At 32.8% G+C, this 15,548-nt stretch overlaps 1 protein-coding gene and 1 pseudogene across 14 annotated transcripts; both read right to left on the bottom strand.

Annotated features, from left to right (window-relative positions):
• Positions 1-1,809: 1,809 nt before the first annotated feature.
• Positions 1,810-9,858, bottom strand: LOC149519060 (proline--tRNA ligase, cytoplasmic). Of its 13 annotated transcripts, none has more exons than XM_089759178.1 (14): positions 9,503-9,858; positions 9,106-9,161; positions 6,525-6,593; positions 6,353-6,438; positions 6,179-6,271; positions 5,905-6,021; positions 5,295-5,482; positions 4,944-5,010; positions 4,138-4,260; positions 3,845-3,997; positions 3,352-3,636; positions 3,027-3,245; positions 2,671-2,764; positions 1,810-2,037 (listed from the first exon to the last, which is right to left on the bottom strand). In XM_089759178.1, the coding sequence occupies exons 3-14, from the start codon at positions 6,583-6,585 to the stop codon at positions 1,973-1,975; spliced, it is 1,551 nt and encodes a 516-aa protein (XP_089615304.1). In that variant the 5' UTR covers positions 6,586-6,593; positions 9,106-9,161; positions 9,503-9,858; the 3' UTR covers positions 1,810-1,972. The 13 variants fall into 13 exon arrangements, with proteins under 13 accessions (XP_089615304.1, XP_089615309.1, XP_089615311.1 ...); XM_089759183.1 differs by having other exon boundaries at positions 6,546-6,593; XM_089759185.1 differs by having other exon boundaries at positions 6,549-6,593.
• Positions 9,599-14,119, bottom strand: LOC111287178 (protein transport protein SEC23 A-like; annotated as a pseudogene). The gene is made up of 6 exons (XR_016341391.1): positions 13,945-14,119; positions 13,016-13,860; positions 10,974-12,799; positions 10,187-10,344; positions 10,023-10,094; positions 9,599-9,881 (listed from the first exon to the last, which is right to left on the bottom strand). The product of XR_016341391.1 is annotated as a protein transport protein SEC23 A-like (transcript).
• Positions 14,120-15,548: the final 1,429 nt, after the last annotated feature.

Raw genomic sequence — 15,548 nt, 5'->3', positions numbered from 1 at the left:
AAATCACATTACTTTAAATTTTACCTCTAGTCCACTGCAATTAAGATGCTTTCCAATAGTTAAAATGTCAAATGGCTATGTAGCAATCATGCTTTCATTTTCCTATTTCTCTTTTGCTTCAGCATTATACTTTATATAATGATTGGTCATCAAGTTCAAGGGTTGGCTTAGCTTTAGGCACATCAAGAATCAAATAGACCATTTGTTAGTGGAAGGAAATAAGTCTTATAAACTTAAATCCTACTTCAAAAAGAATTAAATATGCCATGCTGAAATATCTTTAAAATGACCTCTGAGTTGATTCTGCCACATTGTATAGCCACCTTCATACTAACAATTGAGCATCATAGCAACATATTTCCACAGATATGAAATTCCTATTAGCCATGTTCTAATGATAATTTGTCATGATTTGTAATATAATTGTAATTAGCCTTAACTAATTGAAAGTGTAAAGCTATTTGATCGCACATCAATTATCAAGGAACTACAACTATTAATAATGTATGTGATGAATATTAATATATAGCTTCATTTTAGTATAGACTCCAAGAATTTATGGCATACTGAAAGCAAACTTGTAAGTTTGGCTTAAAAAGATTCTGTCATTATTATTTGGTGTGAACTAACCAGCAACATAAATATCATCATTTTCAGCATCAAATTCTTCAACTGCATCAATTTCAAATCTAAAAGCAGTTTTTCTTGCTAGTGAATCTAAGCTAATTAGTTAAATCAAACTTTATTAATTAATTCATGCATGCAAAGCAAACTAAAGAAAGATGAAATGTTAAGATATGCGCCAAATAACTTGGAAAGGTATGCCTACAATACAATAGATCTTACACTTGGAACCAAAGAGATTATCTCCTGTCGATATAGCTTTTCTGCACCTATGCTACTTATTATTGGACAAGGGTGATATTTTCTTTTCTGAAAGCTTTTACAAATAAAACAAGTTAAAAAGGTAGGAAGAAAACTACTTCTGACACCGACACATAGTTATTTTAAATAGTTATTCTTCAAGAAATCACATACCTTTAAACTCAAGAGGATACATAAATGGATCATATCCTAAACCATTCGCTAAGAAATTAAAAATTAAATGAGAAAATTGAATGTTTAACATTGTGACAATTTATCAAACATATTAAAGACAACAATGGAGGTGCAAGAATTCCTTGTTGATGAATAAAGTTTACCTTGAAGACTTGTCAATTGAATAAAAAAACCAAGAATTTCACGGAGATGGCTGATGGGTTGAATGATTTTTTGAAAGGCAAACTTGCTAATTAAAAGAAAAAAGCTTTAATCCTATCAAAACCTTGATTTTTGAAAGTATTTGATTGCTATTGTCTTCAATTGTTTTAGCAGCTATAGGAGTATTTTGATCTTTTAAGAATAGGAAAAATTAAAAGATACAATTTGGACAGACAAACAAAAATTTTCATTTGAGAGAAACTACCAAAGAAACGATCTATTTTTTGCCGTTAACGTTAGTCGTTGAGAGTAACTTGGATTTCATGTCTACGTGCCAATATCTCTTTGGTCCAAATCAGCAAATTATAAGATTGTAGGAGACTTAATTGCACCAATATCTCTACAATTCCACCACACCGCACATAAGCCTAAGGGATCATTTGGATTCCACCAAAACATAAGTGCGGTGAGATTTGATCACTTTTATAATTTGACAATGAAGACATCCATTCTACAGTTGTAACTATTTTGCCATTCTGCATGTTTTAATCACCAAAAAGAAATGACAGATGAGTGACATTTACTCATGTAAATATTTTGCATGCATCGTAGTGAACTCTTAACTATATGATAATAAAACCAAGTACTCTCATCAGTTTCATATAACAATTTCAAATTGAAAATTATCCTGTTAAGAATGGTCCACACACCAGCACAGCTGACATCAGACAGGGGACAATGTGAAGGAGATGGTCATAAAAAGAGAATAATCTTAGTAACTTCTACCCCAATAGGTCCATTTCTTTGCAGGCTTCCCAGAGGCAAAGCATTTAGTACCTGCATAATTTCATTTTTGATGAGAAGAGAATTCTATAGAAGACGTATAATCTCCTCTTTTCTTTTTGTGGATGTAAGGTTACAAATAATCAAACAGCATTTACACATGAATTCCCTCAATACTAATGTAAGGAGAAATTTATAAAATTCTAAATGAGAAAAGACTGTGTTACAAAAGGATTAAGTAAGCTTTTCTTTTTTGATACAAAAGTGGTTGCAGCCTGGAGAAGAGAGGGGGATGCAGGTGCTGAGATTGGAACCCTAGATTTATTAGATACCACTTCTTAAGAGTGATTACATGAACCAACTGAGCTAAGCTTCAGGTTCAATCACAATGACACATTTGCAATCACATCTCACCTGAACCAAGCTCAATGGGTGCCGGATTTTTACTTAATCCTTCAAATTAATTGAACTACTGATTAATATTAATTTATTATCTCTTATTCCTCTTAATGTAGTATGATTTCTCTAAATTTCCAATAATCTTTTGTAGTTTGTCACAGATTAAGATTCTTGGCAGTTGCCCATTAGTGCATGCTGGTGCAGTAACAGTTTATTAAAAAACAAAATACTACTAGTATTATGAGGGAGGGAAAGTATCCTATTGTTTAAAATAAATGCCTGCTTTACCTTCTGGGAGTTCAGGCTGTTCAAACGGGGTACAAAGAGACTTAGCTGCTCCCATATCACCCTTCGATCGTGCTTTCACGTCTTTCTCCACATCCTACATTTATACAAAACATTAAAAGTCTTTTATGAAACCGAGCAAGACCCATTCTAACCAACAAATGCCTGGAGAGGTAATCTTGGAAATTAATGACGTTCTAAATATGATCCAACTCATTTTTATAACCAACAAAACACTTCAGCCTAATGATTCAATGCAAAGACTAAGTGTAGCAGATAAGCACTAAAGGAACACTGATTAAATACTAAATAGTCATGGTCCCTGCAAAGAATAAGGATTCTGCAAATTCAAGTCATACCTCCTCATCACACCAAGGAGCTAAGATCAGTTTCTTTTGCCCAAGAGCTGTTACAAACTCTTCCCAAGTTTTTACAACTTCAACACAGGCATCTCGTTTTTGTTTTGCAACGTCAAACAGGTTCTGTTGAATCTTATCCAACATTCCTTTTACTTGTTCAACCAAAAAGACTCTTGAGATATCAGTTTTTGCTCCATTGTCACGGCGAACTGCACGTACCTGTCAAACAAAGCACTTTTCTGGTTTTAACTGTATAAGTACAATAGCAAATTAATAAATAAAAGAATAGAAGGAAAGCAGCATCCAAAAAAAAGCGGGGGTTCACCTGATTATTTGCTAAGTCTCTAGGTCCTATTTCAATCCTTAGGGGAACACCTTTCATTTCCCAGTTCGAATACTTCCAAGCAGGTGAGTAGTTATCTCTAAGATCAGCTTCAGCGCGAATGCCAGCAGCTGAGAGGGTTGCCACAGTGGCAACACAAGCATCAAAAATACCTTGAGTATCTGCATCTTTGTAAGGCACAGGAATCACAATAAGTTGCAAAGCTGCTACTTTTGGAGGCAGCACTAAACCTTTGTCATCCCCATGAACCATAACCATTACCCCAATCTGAGAAAATTTGAAAAACAGTAGAAAACATAAGCAGAGTAGCAGGAATAAGGAGAAAAGAATAGAAAGGGAATTATATGGTAGTTAAGGATTCCAACCCCATGTAATCACCCAAAACCACAAAACATAAATGGTAGGGATATCGTGACAAAGGACTTGAAATGATAAATGCTAAGAATGTTCTAAGTAAAGAGACAAAAAGTTTTACCGTTCGAGTACTATACGCCCAGGAATTCTGCCAGACCATACCCTTCTCTCCCTTTTCATTTTCAAAGTTTATCTCAAACATTTTTGCAAAGTTTTGGCCCAGACAATGGGAGGTTGCACCTTGAATACCACGCCCAGTGTTCGGAATAAATGCCTATCATATTATGAACAGATTAAAAGTTCCTCAATTTATATTAAAGCACATTGATCAAGCAGACAATTTAAGTTCGTTGTTCACGCCAATAAGTAGAGATTGTTATTACATGTATATATGCATAATAGTTTATACCATACCTCGACACTAGTTGTGTAAAGTCCACCAGCAAACTTCTCTAGTTCACTCTTCCTGCCTTTTGTAACAGGAATAGCCAAGAATTCTTCATATATACATCGGTACAGTTCCAATATTTGAAGAACCTGAAATATAACAAAATTTAGACATACGTAAAGAGACCCAGCTGACATCCCTACCATTGTTATTGGCTACTAAGTCCATCTTTTGCCTGTTTAGTTAACAGCATGAGATATCGCAAAGGATGTGAAAATGAGAAGCAGTACAACTACTGCAAGAGTGATTAGAAGTAGGAACTAAAGTCTAAAATCTACCAAGCACAAAGTATTTCAACAATAAATACATATAACTCAGCATGTCATTTTTGCCACCTCAGTTCCCCTTCCATAATATATTCACCAACAAAACCATATTTAGACACACATAAAAGGTTCTAAGGATCTAGCACATCCTTCAATGATACTTCAAAAGGCAAGACAAGTGAAATCTGTAACAGCAATGAAATATGACTTTGACTTTTGACACAGCACAGAAACCAACAAAATATTGAAATTATTCAAAATAAGATCACATGGGAAATTTCTGACATGCTTACTTAAATCCTTCATTCGGCAATTCTGAGGCAAAAATGCCATTTTCAACCAAAATTTAATTGTAGATAAATATGAAAAAGAAAAGGATCAGCCATGCAAAATTTCTATTTACTTTAACCTTCCCTATTCCATTTTACACCAATAGAACAATGGGCAAACTTCAGCTCTCTAAGGTTGAAATGTTGATCAAAGGTAAAAATTTAAGTCTATGCTACCTCTGTGTCTGCCTCTTCCTTTGTTGCAAAGGCAGTATGCCCTTCCTGCCATAGAAATTCACGACTCCTACAATTAAGAAGCAAGTTAGTGGTGACCAATCTATCATCAAATCATTTTAAATTAATTTTCTAACTTGGCATCAAAAGAATTGAGAAAATAATGTTCTCATCTGTAAACATTAATAACTAAGGATAAGAAAATTGAACCAAGATTAGAAAATTGTACGAAAATTAACATCTCATTACATGTATGGCATACCATATCCCATCCACCGGGTGGAAGGAGAGGGGGGGAAAAGGATGCAGGATAACACCGGAAAAGCTAAAGTTGACCAATTTTAAGACAACTACCTGATAAATGGTGTGGGATTGCTAAATTCCCATCGAACGACATTGCACCACTGGTTAAGTTTCAAAGGCAAGTCACGGTGTCCTCTAATCCACTTAGAATAATAGGGATACATAACTGTCTCACTAGTTGGGCGGATTGCAATTGGCACCTCTAACTCAGACTCCCCAGATTTGGTCACCCAAGCAACCTGATTAAACCAGGATCCCAAAGCCATTCACATGTCATTTTTTCATTAGATCACATAACATTTCTAGTAAAAAAATGCATAAAACTTAAGTGTTGCATAAGTCCAGTGCTAAAAAGTATAAAAACATTGAAATATTGCCATTTTTTCAGCATATTCATGAAAGTATCTTGCTCAAATGAGGAAGAACTTGCCAAATTTGAGCCCTAGATAAAAAACTATCTGCAATTTGAGCCCTAGATAGAAACTAAACTATGGATTTCCACAAAATGAAGTAAATCATTGAAAACAGGGCAAAAAAGTTTAGGAACAAAATGAGTTTCAAAAGGGTTCAAAAAGTTTGATAAAAAAAGAAACCAACACTTTCAAGCTGCAAAGCATTCCACAAGGTCAATTATGCCAAAAAAAAAAAAATTGTCTCTCACCTCTGGAGCAAAACCCTCAATATGATCCTTCTCCTTTTGCAAAACGCCTGGAGATACAAAGAGAGGGAAATAGCAGTTCTTGATTTTCATTTTCTTGATTTCAGCATCAAAGAATGTCTACAGTTTAACACCGTGGATAAGTTAACCATGAAAGGAAACAGAAAGAAAACAAAGATCGAGGAATGAAATCCATAAATTTTTTTTCCTTGTAATTAATAAACACTTCTTATTTACATTTAAAGAGCAATATGAGTATAAACATCATATGACTCACTTGCATGATCTCCCAAATTGAAATTGCCCATGGCCTCAGAATATAACAGCCAGAAATGTCATAGTACTCAATCATTTCACCATTGACAACAGCCTACAAAAGCCAAGATGATGATATAACAATAAGATACTAAGATCTCAATAACATAGTATAACAGGCACTAAGTCATTGCACCTCAGAGTACCACTCCCCGAAATTCTCATCCTTGGTAAAGGAGAGACCCAAACCAGTCTCCTTCTTCACTTCCTTCTTTTTCCCTCCTAAAAATCAACAACAACAACAAAACATCCACACAATTAGAAACCGCCACACCTTTATGGCACATTACTAATGAAATCTAACCAACCTGAGCAAAAAAAATACTTACCACCTCCAGACTTGTTCTGCCTCTGCTCCACTCCAGCCATATCATCAACTTCGAGTACAAACAAAATAAAGCATTTAATTAGAACAATTACAAACAGTACAGACCTATCAGTTTAAACATTAATATCCCCATTAAGGCAAAATAAACCCCCTACCCTACTAATTACACATATTAATATAGTTTATCAACCTAATGACTTCAGTATCTGTTCAAGCCTACTTATGATGGGTCCTGAACATTCTAAAAAAATTCTTGGAGAACAACCATGTTGATTGGTGAACAAGCAATTACCGTTAACAGTTACCTAAACTTAGTAATTTTGACAAGATATAATGATATGACACTTAAACGATATAACTCGGTCTAAAATTTCGATAAAAACCATATATGAGTTTGGCATGTCAGACATGGATACGATAATTTTCATATTTTACATATGTTTGACACGAAATGAAACATATATGACAATGATACACGAATTGCCAGGTCTACATTTACCGCCTTTACCAACTTTGAGATCAAAGACAAAACTAAAAGTGATTTTTCCTGGACTGTCCGACGACCCTTTTACTTTATTAAAAAACAGAAACACGTGTAGGACACGTGCATTCAGATGAAGGTTCAGATGGGTAACCATAAAACACCCAAGAAAACTAGAAATGCTTAATGTTGTCAGAGTCTAGAATTAGAACAAAAAATATCATATAAAACTTACGAAAATATAAATGAAAAACTGCGAAAGTAAATAAAAACGAAAGCATGTGGGAAGATATGAAGTCTTACAGAGAAATGAATAGTGGTAGATTCTTTGGTTGCGTTAGATTCTCTTGACACAGTGAGGGGAAGTAAAGAAATAACAGAAGATAGGCGGGGCGGAGAATGTGAAAACGGAGGATTTTGGTAAGCAATGAAATTTGCTTTTTTGTTTATTTTTTGGGAAATGGATGACCCGTTTAGTGGCAAAACAGTACTCGTTACTACTCAGGCCCGGACCAACTCAGTAACTAGTGAATTTCTGGTTTAATGTAGACATGAACCTTGTCCTTTACTGTAGATACGACGATTCGTGTGTCTTTATATTTATAAATATATATATATATATATACATTAAAATTTATAAATTTATATCGTCTTTTATATAAAAATTATGGATCATAATTTACGTGTAAATATAAAAATCTAAAATATATTTTTAAAATTTCATTAAATTTATATATAATTATTATTAAAATTTTAAATTATATTAATTTTAATTTTTTATTTAAATCATATTTATATTATATTTTAAATTATCACATCTAATTCAATATACTGACTCAACCCAAAGAGATCAAATGCTTCTAATTTTGATTCTACTATACCAATAAATAAATGTGAGTATAAATCGATTCTGATTGATTTGATTAATCAAAATCAATTAAATTCGATCGAATTGTTTTAATTCATTTAGTTCTGATAATTATTATTAGATAAAATTATTTAATGAATTAATTTGATCGGTTATTATTTTTAAATTAATAATTAAATCAGCCAAATTAATTGATTTTTAAAGATAGTTTTTAAATTATATTATATATAATACAAATATACATAAAATAAATTATATTTATAAAAATAACAAATATAATATTGATGATAAAATTATAGAGTATATTTTATTTGGTAAAAATTATTACAAATTATTCAAAATTAATGACAAAAATTTATTGAAATTTTGATTTTTCGATCACATTTTGTCAATTCATTTATTTTTTATTTTTAAAAATAAATCAATCGATTTTTATTATATTTTTTAAAAGATCGATCTTTAAAGACCGAACCAACCAATTGCAAATATATTGGTATTCTTATTTTTCTTTTGGACTGGTGGTATAGCAGTTGACGCTAGAATGTTTAATTGTACTAAAGAAATACAATACACAATTACAAAAAGGGTTACTTGTTTTATAAACTATTATAATCCAAATCACGATATTGCAACACAATTCAACTAGAAAAGGAGAATAAAAAAACACGTGAAAATCTTTGTTTTCCACTCAAAACTCCAGTTTTGGTTAAGAATCACAAATCCAAATTGCGATTTTATTTTTATTTAAGAATTCATGAAAAATAATTCTTTTTCAAAACGATTTGAACTCGGACATCAAATAAAGAAACAACATTTCTTGTCACCTAAACCAACATGAATTTATTGGGAAATCATTTATACGGATTTGATTAGATTTAACAATCTAAGCTTCGATATGATGACATTATATAAATATGATACGAAAATAAAACATAAATATAAAACGACTTAAAATTTTATCAATAATTACATATGAATTTAACATAATTAAAAAATATATTTTATATTTTAATTCGATATAAATTATAATACGTAATTATTATGTAAAAAAAAATGATAAAACATAAATTTTAATATTTTAAACCATACGAATATACAAATCGCCAAAGTCTCCGTTTAACATTTATATTTCACCATTTTTTAAGCAAAATTATTGCTCACCAATGCTTTATTGGCTTATAAACTAGGCCACCAACACAAAAGTTTACTTACCAGTCAATCATTTCATCAGTTGTTCTCAATCAAACCAAATTGTGAAATCACAAAACCTGATTGCTCCAAATAGAATATTTGTTATCAGCTAGCTCAATCGTATACAAAACCAAAGAAAAAAACTATTAAGAGTCTGATTTCCTTGAATTAGGCTTTCTCCGGAACCAACCATGCTGCAGTAACTTCAAGGATACCATCGGAAGAGATTTACAAAAAATGGCATAATTTATATAAGAATGATACAAGGTAAAGTAAAACTATTTCTCTAGCAAAAGAATTTTCAACTAACAATGAGACAATACAGTTGAACTTTGGAGTACTATGAAGTATAACTGTTTCTTTCAATTTTAAAAGAGTGAGGAAATTGGAACTTAGCTTAGTTGATTCATGGAACTACCTTCAATCACACCCAGCAGGTCTACGTTCAAATCCCAGCGCCTGCAACTTCTTTTACATATATATAAAAAAAAAGGGAAATTTTGTAAAGGAGAGCTGGAAAAGAAAAAAAATAATAATGAAAAGAAAAAATGAATGAGTTACATTCCTTTCATAGGGAGAAGAAGAAAAAAGAAGAGCAGAAAGATTCCAATAAATGATTTTTGGAGGAATTTTAACTGTAAAAAAAAGGAAAATATATCTTATCTTTTTTCTGGTGGCACTACTTTCAAATTCCGAATCCATTCACAGAAGCTGGGATCATCAAAATGAACAAAACTGCTTTTCAGTTTTGTCCACTGTTCTGTTGTCAAGTGTTTGCAGCTGTGGAAATTTGCCTCCTGCATAAGCATCAAGCAATAGTTACTTTACTGTTTTCTAACTATATGCATTCCTTCATTTTTCAATAAATACATACAGAAACAGATAGACCTGTTAGGACTAAAAGCAAAGAGGTTTGCCCATTATTTTTTCTCTCTTACCTATTTGTAAGGAGGATCCTTGTGTGCTGGTATCAGCCGAGAAACAAAATATCGAGACTCAGAGCTCCCCTCCTGCAATAAAACCAGATCATTAGGTTCTTTTTCTGTTTGATGGAACAATGCACAGTTTATAGAATATTCGAACTAAATAAGGGAAGAAGAACCTTGAAAGCAAGGATCCGAGGGGCTGGAAATTGTAACTCTGTGAGCTCTTCTGCCAATGTTCTACAAGCTGCCAAAGCTGCTGCATTTCGTCCTTCATCAGCTGCAAGTTCAGCACCCTGAAGCCAGCAGTTGACAGGAAGATGTTCAATAGTATTCCCTGAAAACTAAATAAATAAATAAACATAGATTCTAAAGTCGATTCTAAAAAACGTAATCCACCGATATTTCTCTCATAACATAAACATACCAGGCATACACTTACAGGTGGAATAAAAGTGAAAAACAAAAAGAATGCGTCCAGGGCAAGGTTGTCACATGGTGTGTATATATATATAAGAGTATGCTATACAAAATGCATTTACAAAGTGACCATGATATAAAAATGTTAGATGGATGAGGTAGCTGTGACCACATTTAGAAAGGCACGAATAGCTTCTCAATTCCAAACCTTTACTTCCAGTTCCCCATACATCAAGCTAGCATCTCTTTTCTACCGTGGCCTGATATTAACAGAGAGAAATACAATCTTAATAATAACCGAGCTTGATGGTGTTCATAAAGAGCATAGGAACAAATGTGCTAAGGTCTTTGTTTGCAACTTGCCTTCAAACTACATGCATTCATGGATCTCCTACTCAATCACAAAGCAAAAAATGGACCACATATAGCAGAAACATGCATGCCAGACTTTATGGCTCAAAGGTGAATAACATAAAAGCAAAAATAGCCAGAAAGCAAATATAACAGATATATAACATGCCCAAGCTATAAGATGGATTGATTTACATAACAACCAAATGAAGACATCTCTACCATGGTCTAGAACAACAGCAGTATCAGACTGCATGGCAAGATCATAAGCAGGCAATTCTTCAAAAGTGCCTCCTTCCCGGTGCATCAGACAGCAAGGGGCCACCATGCGAAGTGAAAGATCAAGGGATGCATTCAAAAACAAATTCCAAAGTACAGACTTCCCATCCTCGTGACCAACTATACTTCCCAACAGTGGGCGCCTCCTAAGATGGAATAGAAGCTCTGGTAGTAAAGAGATTTCCTTTGGGAATCGATATTGCTTTGACTTTGGCATTTGGGACCCAAACTTTAAACCAATGTCTTTAACTCCTTCATCTAATGTTGTTTGCATATCAATTGCTTCATAATAACTATTTGCTCGCAAAAAAGTCCTCTTGGCAACTAGGACTGCAGCCACCTCATCTTGAACACTTTGAAGATAGGCTGAAACACTATCCACAGTTGGCAATCTGATAGTAATCACTCTAGCTATATCAGCTTGATAAACATTTAAGTATTGAATGGCAAACTGGAAAATTATAAAATCACTCTTGATGTCATGTTTATGCTCCATCAATATCGAGAAGCATTGTGTTTCTTCAACACTCAGCATTTGAATATAAAGAGAAATATAATTTTAAAAGGTTTCATGGGTGTCAATATGTGCCTCTTCACCAGGACCCACGACCTGAGTAACAAGAATATCATCAGAACAGTGTATCTCCAACAAACCGTGCGAACCAGCTGCCCTTGCAGATGCTTTCTGCAAGTTCACACCAAAGGCTTCACCAAAGTCATCATGAAGAACAAAACACCCCTTGAAGCTTTTGTAAGAGGCTGCAGCACAGGAACCCGTACAGGGCAAGTTTCAGCACAGAGAATGTCCACCACTGTGTTATGTTGATGAGCCTCTCAACCAAGATGCTCCATCCATTTCATTGCTGTCTTTTCCTTATGAGGATAATTAGGGAGAGTATAAGAATGAAGGACGGATCAAGGGCCATAAGTATTCGGTCCACCAGCACACACAATGATTCTGCTATTACCACCTGGCCTTTTAACTATACCTGGAGACATGTCTGCAGATGGCCCTTGAATAATAGTCAGAGCAACCTCAACTGCAGTACCCAAGCACCTATCTCTCGATGCTTCTGGAACATTCAACTTGTATGGCCTCAATGAAGAGAACATCAGGTGTGCCACCTCTTTTGAAGCATGGATCAGTGACAAATATAAACCAGTTCCATAAATCAATGCTTTCAAGGTCTCCTGAGTTGGTGAAGTGCCACATGGAATCACATCAGCAGATGCTATTGATTTCTCCGAAAAGTCATAGACTGATACCGTGCGACCATACAAAATGATTCCAATTCTTGTTGTTGGTGGCACAGAATCAACAAATGCATGCAGGGAGCTCTGTAAATGCTGAAAGTGTGGCTCATCTAGACATTCATCAATGACAAGAACAACCAGTGCAGATGTTCCCAAATCAGTAAGTGGAACAAAACTTGGACTCTTATTACCTCTTTGAATGAAATCAACCAAAGGCGATGACAGCTCTGGAAAATTATAGATCTCTTCCTTGCTTGATGCTATGTATTCACCTTCACTTCCATTTAGATGCCAGCAGATTATACACTGCCAATGGCCTGAGCCAATTAGTATGTTAGAATACAGATTTGAATAAGCTCCACAATTATGGCATCGATAAGGATCATGTTGTATCACTTGAGGACCTGGCAAAGTCTCCCTCCCAGCAGAAACCAATACTCCAAAACCTAAACTAGGTACATTTGCTTGTTTCTTGTGTTTCGACACCTAACATAAAAGATGGATGGAAGAGGAGGACAAATGAATTATAAATAGAAATAGTGCATATAATTGCAAAGATAAATAGACTGTAAAATCTAATAATACATACATAATCATAAAATCTGAAAAAGAAATTTGACAATTTGGTAGCAAAATCATAGAAATAGACTGATAAAATAATATATCAGCTTTTTCTTTCATCCCACAAAGAATGAAAGATAGCTTCTCAGCCGAGAATAAAACACATGGCAAGTCTCCGTCAGGCACAGATTCCTCTATAGCACTGGGAAGTTGCTGTTGCAGCTCAACTGACCCGTTTGAAAAATGGCGAGGTGAAGATGTGGGCAAAGCTGAACCTGATGAGAAACCAACTGGCGGAGGAGTTGCAGGAGAGTTTCGGAAAGGCACGGCAGCAAGCCAGACTGGTGATGTAAATACAGGAGGGCCAGGGGGAGTACTCAGATGTGGAATTGGGCTTCCAGTTTTGACCCCATTTGCCTGTGACAGCATAGTAGGATTTTTTATTGAATGGGAACGGATCTGATCTTGTTGTAAATTTGGCACAGGAAATATAGGTGCAATTGAACTTTTATTAGGATTAGGTGAAGCAGAATCCATCTGAGGAGTAATAGTCTTAGAGTAGCCAGGAGAAGCTTGTGGCGAGGTAGCCATTGAAATTGAAAGTTTTTCTTAATTAAACATCAAGAACAGCGAAACACCAGGGCTACAACAAGTAATACCAACCAAATTTCAGCTCTTGGAAGAGAAGTGAAGGTGCAGATTTTAAGCTTTTGCATAAAACTTCAATGCAATGTTCAGACCAGCAAAAGCCCAAACAAAACCTTAAAACCCCATAAACAAACAAAGAACTGGATTTTGAAGGAAACCCAATTCAATATTTCAACAGAAAATGCAGGAATTCAATCAAGATTCAAGAACCCCCCATAAAATTCACCACAATTCACCTTCCAAGATTAAAAAAAAAAAAAAAAGAAGCAACTTGATCACTTAGCTCTATATCTTCACATCAATTCAAGCTTCAATTCAGTCCATTCTTCCAGAATCCAATCTAAAATCCAAATTTAAAAAAAAAAAATGGAATTAAATCTAGTGTTTTTATGTATATAATAAGACCAAAAAGGAAATTTCATACCTGATGTAAGAGAAAATGAGAAAAAAATGAGTCTTTTATTTGAATCATCAAAGACTTGGAATCATAATAACCTTTGACTGTTTTTTATCAAACTCTCTCTTTCTTCGTCTCTGTGTTGGGTTATGGCTTTGTTTCTTATGACGTGGAGGAGCCGAGCCCCTGAAATAGAGCCCGTTGTCTCTCGGGTCTACTAAACTTGGTAACCATTGACGCATCCACTTTGACCATTTTAAACATTTAACTGTTTAAATAGGTTAAGATTATTTTTTGTAGTGAGTCTTATCGGTAATAATTTGTTAAGGTAATCTTGAATATATGATTTGTAATCACTTATTTTAAAATTATTAGATATAAACATATCTTATTATAAGTTGAAGGATTAAATAATCTATATACCTCAAATTTAAAAAAAAAAAAAAACCATTAACAAGATAAATATGTTTAATATTAGATTTAAAATTTAAATAAAAATTATAGATGATAGGTTAAATGATTAATTTAAGACTAAATGTTAAAATTATGTTTAATATATAAGATATAATAAGACAAAATAAAATCATGTTATAAATAAAATTAGATTAAATAATTTTATTTTATTTTATATTTGATATATACAAAGATTATGATATGATAACTTATTTATTTATCAAAATTATCATTAATTAAAATTTATATAATGTAAATTATTAATTTAATTTTTAAAAATATAATTAAATATGTAAGCTTAATTACATTAATTAAAAATAATTTGTGTTACTTTGAGAAGATTGAATAATATTGTACAAGAATATATTAATTCTTTTTACAATCTATATATCTCATTTTAAATACAAATCAAATGTGAAATAAAATTATTATCATCTTATCGTATCAATATTCATATACATCAAACATAATTTTAGGGTGTTATTCATTCCATGATTAAATGTATTTTTTTTTAAATAAGCACTAAATGTTATTAATTTGCAATCAAATATTTAAATTAGGATCACAATCTCATTTTTAATCACATTATATTTATTATAATTATAGATATAATAATTGTTATCGCGATCATTACATTCATCGTGTTCATTAATTTTTTTAATTTTACATAATTTATTATAAAATATAATAATAATAATAATAATAATAATAATCATTTTTAACCATTTTTAAAGTAATTTTATTACAGTTACGAGAACAATAATGTTCACAATTTTTTGTCATTATAAGGGTTTTTCATTCTCCAACAGCTTCACATTTATTTTATTTATTAATAATGTGACGAAAGTGGGAATTAGGTAAAAAAAGGTGTCAAATAGTAATTTCAAAAAGAAAAATGGGTCAAAGTAATATTTTAGTGGGTTCAGACACTTTAGTATAAAAAAGGTAAAAATATTTTGAGAGAGCTGTAATCCTTGCCTGCCTTTTGGCTTCACCACTTAATAATATATTATTTTATTTATAAATATTTTATAATAAAAAATTTAACAATAATACATTCATTCACAATTTATTTCTTTTCATAAATGTTCTTTTATTTCAATGCACACATAAAAAATAAAATCATGATAGATTACATAGGATTGGTGACAGAAATAATGATTTGAACTTGACATTCT

Source organism: Durio zibethinus, chromosome 4 (genome assembly GCF_047325235.1).
Source record: "Durio zibethinus cultivar Kanyao isolate XHJ-2024 chromosome 4, ASM4732523v1, whole genome shotgun sequence".
Taxonomy (NCBI): Eukaryota; Viridiplantae; Streptophyta; class Magnoliopsida; order Malvales; family Malvaceae; genus Durio; species Durio zibethinus.
The sequence above is the reverse complement of the archived record's forward strand: the minus strand, read 5'-3'. Positions and strand labels throughout refer to the sequence as shown.